This window comes from Pyrus communis, chromosome 11, assembly GCF_963583255.1.
Source record: "Pyrus communis chromosome 11, drPyrComm1.1, whole genome shotgun sequence".
Taxonomy (NCBI): Eukaryota; Viridiplantae; Streptophyta; class Magnoliopsida; order Rosales; family Rosaceae; genus Pyrus; species Pyrus communis.
In genome coordinates, this window is record NC_084813.1 from 420,682 (window position 1) to 430,000 (window position 9,319).

The following is a 9,319-nucleotide window of genomic DNA, read 5'->3' on the forward strand; positions in this document are numbered from 1 at the left end:
ATTTCTTGGACCGTGAAGCCAAAGTCAATTATAACTAATAAGTCGATATACTTTTTATTTATTCAAGTAGTCCTCACGGGTGACGTCTACTAATTTAACTCTTTCAGAAATTAATGTGAGAATTAATTAAGGAATTGTGATTTGGGGATTTTCTTTGCGCTTTTACACACATCGAGTTCTTGCATGAACAATTGGGTCCAGCGCTACGATTAGATACTCTGCAGAAAACTTGGACAACCACTTCTGAATTGAAAAATTGGAACCCGATTTGATTCTGAAAATTTGAAATGAAAATTGGAAACATTGTTTCCTCTCCAATAATTCCGAAAAACAGTCTCAGCATCAATTTAGGCTTTTTTAAAATATATTTTTTTTAAGAAAAATTAATGAAAAAAGCTTGAAAACTTTAAGTTGTAATCAAAATGATAAAAATGTGTTGTAAGTAAATAGTACCATGAATGACTTTTTAAAGTAAAAAAAAAATGATTTTTCGTTCAAGTAAACAGTACCGAAAGTGTTTTATTAAAACTCTTAAAATTTTTAATGGTATTGGTTCAGATTGTAATTATTCATGGGGAATTTTGCTGCCCACTAATTAATATGCATAAAAAGTCCATTCTTGCATTTGAGAGCCTGAAGAAAGCCAGCAAGAATATCCAAACTGAAAAAATAACTATGAATGCACATGACCTGCCCGTGTCTATAATCTGCTTGCACATAAAGCCTAACACAGCCCTTTCAACTGCCTTCATATTTCGCACAATGTCCTCAACTCCATTGTCTCCCCCAGTCCCCACATTGCTTCCTTTCACTGTCACAACATAATTTTCCCACTGATAAGCAACCGTTACAAAAGAGGAGAGTGAACCGGAAAGCTATCTAGTGGAAACCGTTGACTATAATTCCGGCTATTCAAGTAAACACAAGTTCAAGACGATTACATGGATTCTAAATGCGGTCTGCGATCAGTAACATCGGGAAGATTCGCACCCTGATCAGCATCTACTGCCCAACTAGTAAACCATGTAATTGCATGGAATACCTCTTTTGTGATCCCCAACCCCAATAAATATTTTTTAGCTGCAGGGAAGCGAAGCCAATTGTATAAAGCCTGTTTAACGATGAAAAGATATATGCAGGGAGTTTAAATGACATATTAACAACTAATTCATGAATTTTATGGCGAGAAAAATTGATTAGTGATTACTTATGTAGCGCTTCCACTGGCAAAGATGATGGCAACATGTTGCTACAGCCAAACCTAACCTCTTGGGTTTGGGTAAACACTGCCCCATTTCACATTACTTTGATTTAAGTGTTCCTCAAGGCAACATCTCAGAGTTTTTATCTGCATAAGAAACATACTAAAAATATTGAGAAGAAATACAATGATCACTATGAGACTCTAACTTCTTCTCTGTGTGATGATTTCTGTGGCTTTAAGGTGAGTTTATCGTTGATTAAGTGTTGCAGGCCAATGACCTCCCCGCAATGACTCAATAGCATCCACCAAAGAGTAAAATCTCCTTGTTTCAGGACCACATAGTAACAACAACGAGTGCGCGAAACTATTAGCCGGGGTGGAAACTGTCACGGTTAAGAAGTTACAGCCTTCCAAATAGGAACTTGCTAATCCAAGGGTATTGTTGAGCAAAAATTGTACACAATGTGTAAACAAATAATTCACTCGATGCAATTTCACCCTCATTCATTTTTCCAAAGAGGGTTTTATTAATTTGAGTTTGACTTATTCTAAATTATGCGTCTATTAATTACAACCTTTCACTTAAAAACGGAACACCCTTTGATTCTAACATGAAAATATGAATTTCGAGGGTTGGTGTTTTTATTTGATTTTGTGGCTGCATTTAAGTGAAAGGCCTAAATTGCCTACGTACCCTCGTTGAGGGATCAAGCCGCTCGTAGTTCTTTTGATTTGGTATGTGGATTTTTAGTGAGTGAATGACCCACTGAAAAGGATTTGGTGTTTGGTTTATTTGGGTGAATTTGGTTGAATGAACTAGGAATTCGATTTTGTGTTTGAGCATTGTGATTGCATCTAGAATATGGTACTAAATTGCCTACGTACCCTTGAAGGAATCAAACCGGCGTAGTTCACAATGTATTTGTTGATATTTGATGCTTGTGCAGTTTAGGCTCTTGCAAGCAAGGACTTTGAGTCACTTGGAGCTGAACGCAGCTTCATGCCATTTGAGACTTGTTGTGGCTTCGTGTCATTTGATATTTGATACGGCTTCATGCCATTTGAGACTTTTCTTTGGCAATTTCCCTATTTTTATTGTGCCTTGGATGTTTCTAATCTCACTTATTAAATAATATGGCTATTGTAGTAAAGTTTTTTGGTAGTTGAAAACTATCAAACTAATTTTTTCTTATCTAGTTGAAACGGGTTACATGCGGGTAAACTTGTTAAGAATCCGTTATTAATGAATCCTTAACGTGCGACCAGATAACGACTCGATTAACGTGTTAATCCAAAACCTGTTCTTTTCGTGTTGTTTCGAATTGGGTTAACAAGTGATATAAGAAATTGACAATCAGTATTTTACATTAAGAGGAAGGGAGAGAGTTTAACCCAAAGACATTGTGGGTCATTATTTGTGGCACACTATTTGTTGCTTGCACCCTTAAGGTTTAAGGTGATTGGACTAGGCTACGCGATGTGCACACCACAAATTAAGTCTCAAACTCAACATTAATATAATACATTATTGTTATGAATATGAGTAGAAGCTTTAAAACCTATCACTTACAAATAAAATAAATAATATTGGACTGTAACATTATTTGGTTGCAAAGATTGTCATTAAAGCTTATAATTTCTTTGACCTATCTACGTATTCGTTGATGACCAAATAGCCCTTATTATGTCGACAAAACTAATGCCTCTTTCATCCCAGTCAACTAAATGGAGTAACATGGGGCACGAATAATGAGGACATGAGGTAGTGCGAAACAGAAAATATACGGTTAAAATAAGATTTTGTGTTGAGTACATACATCATGGCTAAATATGTGATTTTCAAGTAATTTTCACCTATATTGTCTCGTATATAACTATGTTCTTTAATTTTCTTCTGACTCATTCAATCTAACGACAAAACAATATGATAAGCCAATTTAAAATGATTTCTTTCAACTCTTTTTAACTTTTACAGTCTAATAATTGTCAAAGGATCACATTATTAGATTGGTGCCTTTGCGTTGACACCATATGGAAACCCATAAACCTAGAAGGCAGAAGCCCACAACGACAGCAGGCACAATGTTTTTGGTGCTAACATTAAACATTAACAAGAAAAACAGCTGATAAAACCGTTGCTGAATAAATGGAAACTATTATTGTGAATTGATTATCATATATGTCTGAAAAAAAATTGAGGTCCAAGCTCTGTATATTTTCAAAACAGAATGTAGAAGTAGACAATTATATAGAGCGAGAGGGAGAAGACGGCAACAATATGCTGCCAGAAGAGGAGAGCAGAAGCCTCTCTGACTGCATAACCCCTCAAGCTTGCAACTGCTCCTAACAATATGGCAGAAGGTGTGGTGTATTGCAGCAAAAGAACGAACCGATACAATTGATCATCGGCTACCAAAAGATTCAATTTATCCGACAATAGAACCACACCAATCCCAATCAAAGGAAGTACCAAAAGCCTTGCAACAATAATCCCAATCGTAGTTCTCATTCCGAGATTGGATTCGTTGGGACCTTCAGCTAGCATTCCTCCAAGAACAAGCACAGCCGAAGGCACCATGGCCTCCGCTACAATTTCCAAGCTGTCTGTGAGGAACGAAAGGACTTGGTCATCATCAAAAACAAGAGATTTCAATGTGGGAATCATGCCAATGACAATGGCCAACAGAAAAGCAATTGTTGGCGGCTGAAGAATGCCATGAATTGGTGTCCTCCAAGCAACATATCTGATTTTCCTCACGATCCTAGGCTCTGCCAGACACTTACTAGGCTTGGTACTTCTCGGATAACCTCCCTGCTCCTCCTCCTCCTCCTCACCAAGTTCCGAAGGACTAGTGTGTGAAAGTACACCATTGCTGCTATTAAAAAGCCTTGCAATAAAGGGTGTCTTGCAATGTTCAGTTTCCTTATCTTCAATTCCAGGCCATTCAGCCTCAACGAGAAGCGGCCTAGCAAGATCACTTTCATCTCCATTCCCATTCCCATTCCCATTCCCATTCCCATTCTGATCTGAACCCAATTCCGCAATCTCATGATTCTCCTCTTCCCCCACAACTGCATAAACACCAGACTCCAATGTGGGCTCCATCATATGGTAAACAAGAGTGTAAACAAGAATGACAGAAACCCATTGGGAAAAAGAAACGTATGCCACACCAGCCTCAGTGCAGTCATCTTCTGTACCGAAGGGGTTATCATCACTATGGCAAACAGATGCAACAATTGCAAGAGGGAGATTACCCGTGTTTCCGAACGCAGTCATGATCACGGTCAATCGAAAAAACTGAGGTGGAGGCCTACAAATCACTGCAACCAGCAAACCCAACACACACCCGATCGCCGTACTTATTACAACATTAACAGGAATGAACCACCAATTTACCAAATTCTTTAGACTAATTGATGGCCCTAGATTTGTGAAGATTAAGCAGGGTAAAAAGACAGCAAATACCAACTTACTGAGAAATGTAAAAGTGAGTTTAGGGACAAGTTGGTATTTTGGGTGGGCAAGAAGAAAACCAATGGCAGCCATTGAAAGGAGCTTCAGCAGAGGAAGCACTGCACTTAGCAGCAACTCTCCTTTTAGATTGCTTCCTTGCATTGCAGGTAAAATCTCCATATTTTGTTGATCCCAGATGACAAAACTACTAATTAAGCAAACTTTGATCAAATCGAATCAAATCAAACACTGTTGAATTCAGAAATCACAAGACAATGAGAATTGGAGATGTGTGTTCTGACCTTTGAATCTGAAACAATCATTTGGTGGTCCATTCAAGGATCTGAAAAGAGAGAAGAACCAAATCTCAGAGACGTTCTTCTGTTAAAATGCAGAGCTTTCACAGAACCCACCTACATCAACGACCTTTATACATTTACTCAATTGATAATTAAATTTATGAGTTTAACTTACAGACGATATGAGAGTTGAAGAAACGGATAATCCAGTAGCGCCGTGGGACTCGAAGCGACTCATATACGGTTGTAAGAGTGGAAATTTTGAAGGTGGGCGGCCATCACATGATGCACGTGATGTCTTCTATGATTGTCTGTGGCTATCCTTAATACAAATTTGAAGATCTTTTCAGATCTTTTTACTAATATGATAAGAGGTTTTCATCAATTTTCCCCCGTGAACTTGTGACCATTAGCCAATTTCCCCCATCAACTTTAATTTTGGCCAATTTCCCCCCTGAACTCTCAGGATTAGTCAATTTCCCCCCTCAACTTTAATTTAGCCAATTTCCCCCCCTCAACTCTTATAATTAGTCAATTTGCACCCTACTGTTAATTTTTTAATTTGATCATAATTAAACAAGTGTGTGTAAGAAACTAAATAAGATGTATGTTAATCATGTTCCTATATCTTTATCCTATTACAAATAGATTAAAATTTAGAATTTTACAATTTATCATAGATAGTATTATTAGTCATAATAAATCAGTATGGAGTAATTTTATTTGATTTTTTACTATACAAAATTGATAACAAAAAGGATTGATGTGTAAATTTTTGTATGTGAATACAATTTTCTTTATAAAAGTGAAAGCTAAGTTCAAGTAAATTGCGGAGAATCGAGCTTTAGTGAAAAAATGGCTAGTCTATTCATAATTTTCGACTCCTTATTAAGAATAACCCATTTTATTGAAATAGGTTTGATCCATGAGTTTAAAATTATTATTTCTTTCTGTTATTGTTTCTTCTTCTACATGCTTTAAACCCGATTCATAACTTTTTCTTATAATCAACCCATGTCACATACTAACTGTATTATGTTTTTGTACATTTTACCCTATATTATGCAGGTGAGTTTATGTTAATTTTAGTACTTTGTTGGAAGCTATTAGAAAGATTGAAAATTAAGAAAAAAATAGATGGAAAATTAAAAAAAAAAAAAAATTAACAATAGGGTGCAAATTGACTAATTTTGAGAGTTGAGGGGGGAAATTGGCCAATGGTCACAAGTTCAGGGGGGAAATTGATGAATACCTCATCTGATAATATTGATAAAAATAAATTAATAAAAAATTATAATAAAAGCCAAGGTAGAGGGGCAACACATGATACAATTCAATTTTCACTGTTCTCCTCTTTCCTAATAATCAATAATTTAACTTACTAACGTTATTATTTGAAGACTAGCTGATATGATCACGTGAGTGATGTATTTATCTTATTGGACTCAAATCAAATCTCATGTAAATTAGAGTAATTAAAATACATATTTTATATTAAAAAAAATCATATATCTAATGCAAGATCGAGAAATTGTAAGATCATCTTCAATAGAAAATGCAAAATGTTTTTAAAATAAACGTTTTACATTTTCTTGTTCTCTATAAAATTAGGAACTTTGTTGCGTTAGCAGCATCCGATAATTGAAAATCTAGGAACTGTGCTCGCAAACTTCTCTTTTACTCTTTGTAGAATTTGTAATTACTTGGTCAAAGTAGCAAGAACAAAGGCAGGCACATCTTTCCTTAGGTTGCCATGTGAGTGAGTTTCCCAATTAATTTGGGAAGTTTGACAGCAAGCTTTTTCCTTTTCTGTCAACTTGGGACAGCTTGAACTCTTTCATGTGCTGAAAAGAAGACCACATTCACAATTTTTATTTACTTTCGATGTGATAAAAGCCTCTTTTGTATATTTGGCTGGAGCTCTTCTCTTCCTTTCGAGTTTTAAACTCGTTTTTTCCTTGTGCAGCTTTTTTAAGGTTTTGTGCCCAAATGTAAGCCTATACAGAGAACCCCACTCTAATGGAGGAGAGAGAATCATGAGTGATGATTCATCACATGTTCGTGCAAGAGTAATTGGACCATGTTTAAAAGGAACAAATGAGGCGGACGGCCAAGAAAGATGTACGGCTGCTTGCTTTCATTGCCCTCGCTAGCCCGTCCCTTCTCTGTCTGCATATTCTGTTAGGCTGCAAATTTCTCTCTCTCTGCATGATTTCTCTTTCTGTCTCAGGCCTTCCCCTTGTAGATTTTATAATCACTTGGTTGAAGTAGGATCAAAAGTATGGTCCACCTTCCCTTCATGATTTAAGGTTTTTACACCGCATGCTTTCCTCAAACATAGCCACTCCATCTTTCAATAGCTGCTGCCTTTGATATTTAGTCAAGCATAGGTGCTGCACACCTCCGAGTAGCGTCCTTGCATAGCTGCTGTCTTTCCGCAATCACAAAGTCACAAAAGGCTACTGCATATTCCCTATCGAACCGCTCCGGTTTCTGGTAAATTGGTGAACGGACGAACAGGCGAGCTTTCTGAGGACCGGTTTTTGGATTGAGAGGGGACCTTTGGGGAGCGTCTAAACAGCGGAGATGGGCTGGTTGTTGTCTTTCTTTGCTGCAGCTTTGTTCCTCCATATTTGATGTTTGTCGCAACGAACCTTGAACAGCTACCGTGCATGAGGCATGATTTTTACGTCTCGCCATTGTGACTTTCTTTTTTGCTCAGCGGCTCTGATTATGCTTCTGGAGTGGAGAGGGACTGCTTGCATCCTCAAGGGCTCTGTCCAAGAAAATTCCCGACAAGTAGATTTTGACCGTCCCTGTAAAGATCACCTTCCGGCACCTCCGTGTCTACATAGAGATATGTTGTGCCGAGAAAATGCTTGACAAGTAGATCCGACTGTCCCATACATATCACTTTCCGGCACCTCCGTGTCTACGTATAGACATGCTGTGCCGAGGAAATTCATGACGAGCAGATTTTGAACGTCCCCGTAAAAATCACCTTCCATCACCTCCGTGTCTACATAGAGACATGCTGTGCAGAGAAAGTGCTTGACGAGCAGGTCCTGCGATTTCTTGAAGCAGTATTCATTCTTTGTCTTCTAACTCATAACTTGCCGCTGGGATTTCTTGACCACCTTCTATCCAATTGGTTGCATTTCTCCCGAAAAGGCAAATTGTTGCGGGATTTGGAGATGAATCATGAGGCCTTGGGGAGTTCCATGGATTTTGGTGGAGAATCCGAGAAACAGGAAGAGAGACAATGTGCAGCTTAATCCCAGATTGGGTTTGAGAGAAAGTAGGATTTGATGGTTGCCGTGTTCTCCTGCAAGAAAGGAGCAACATAGAAAACCAAAAGGGTTAATTGACAATGCTAATTACCTTATGAAATTCGTTGCTTGCTCTTCGAAGCTGTTGGAATGACAGCAACCTCCTTCCTTTCTACCTCTTCGGCGTGTATCTCTTGTTCTCTGCTTGCTTTTCTATTTTGTTTCTTCTCCGTGTGCTTCTCAATTTCTGCAGCGTTTTCTTGTTTCTCTCCTTTCTGCTCTCCCTGTGCCCTCCCATTTTTATAGACGCAAGGAGCAGTTCCATCAACCTCTTCCATTTTCTGTTACGTGTTCTACTTTCCCGGGGTGTGGGGAAGTTGAGGAAGGCCATCACTTTACTGAGTTGAGAACGTGGGGAGCTTAGGAGAGTTCTAGATGGACAAGAACTCTATTTTTTAGTTTGTGGACTGTTGAGATTTTTTTCTCTCCTTATATATAATGTGAACCTTATTTCTAGTCGGTCTATGTTTTGGACTACTATTTTTTTTAAAGTGTCCCCATCTTTTATAAAACTTGCTAATATATTTTCTCTATGAAAATATATGGCTCAACAGGTATACCATGAAGTTACAAAGGTTGTACCTGTGAACCAACCCCCTAAAGCGAAATATGCACAAGGAAAGAGTAATAGGCCAGACCAACCTACAAAAACGAAGCGGTCCCTCCATAACCAGTCATCCATAATATCAAATAAATCATTTTCGTCTTTGGTAAATTCAAGTTTAAATCCTCAACTGCAAAAAGTTAAAATTTGAACTATAACAAAATATCCGGCATCTTATATATAACAGAAAACATCGCATGCTACGATTTCTGCCCATGGACACAAATAGTGTTGTACATTCAAGTCCCAGATAACTATTCCTAAATGAGAGTTGTAAAAAGTAACTAAAATGTTGAGAAAAAATAACACTGCACTTATTTTTTTTCTTGTGATAGAATTCCATCGCACTTAATTTAACATATTCTGATTGAAATAATGAAACTGCAAGAAAACTTTCTAGTAAACAAAATTTCAAGAAACCTTACT

At 37.5% G+C, this 9,319-nt stretch overlaps 1 protein-coding gene and 1 long non-coding RNA gene across 4 annotated transcripts in view; both read right to left on the reverse strand.

Moving 5' to 3' along the window:
- Nucleotides 1-3,303: 3,303 nt before the first annotated feature.
- On the reverse strand, nt 3,304-5,229 carry LOC137708427 (protein PIN-LIKES 2-like). 3 transcript variants are annotated; one of them, XM_068447505.1, is made up of 3 exons: nt 5,136-5,229; nt 4,964-5,004; nt 3,304-4,866 (listed from the first exon to the last, which is right to left on the reverse strand). In XM_068447505.1, exon 3 carries the CDS (start codon nt 4,839-4,841, stop codon nt 3,423-3,425), a length of 1,419 nt encoding a protein of 472 aa, XP_068303606.1. In that variant the 5' UTR covers nt 4,842-4,866; nt 4,964-5,004; nt 5,136-5,229; the 3' UTR covers nt 3,304-3,422. The 3 variants fall into 3 exon arrangements, with proteins under 3 accessions (XP_068303606.1, XP_068303605.1, XP_068303607.1); XM_068447504.1 differs by having other exon boundaries at nt 3,304-4,869; nt 5,136-5,208; XM_068447506.1 differs by having other exon boundaries at nt 3,304-4,528; nt 4,682-5,196.
- A 1,357-nt stretch (nt 5,230-6,586) lies between these two features.
- LOC137708430 (uncharacterized) overlaps nt 6,587-9,319 on the reverse strand; it is a 3,998-nt gene continuing 1,265 nt past the window's right edge. The window contains exon 3 of the long non-coding RNA XR_011064787.1: nt 6,587-9,319. This exon is cut by the window's right edge and continues 874 nt beyond it. This is a non-coding gene — a long non-coding RNA (uncharacterized lncRNA).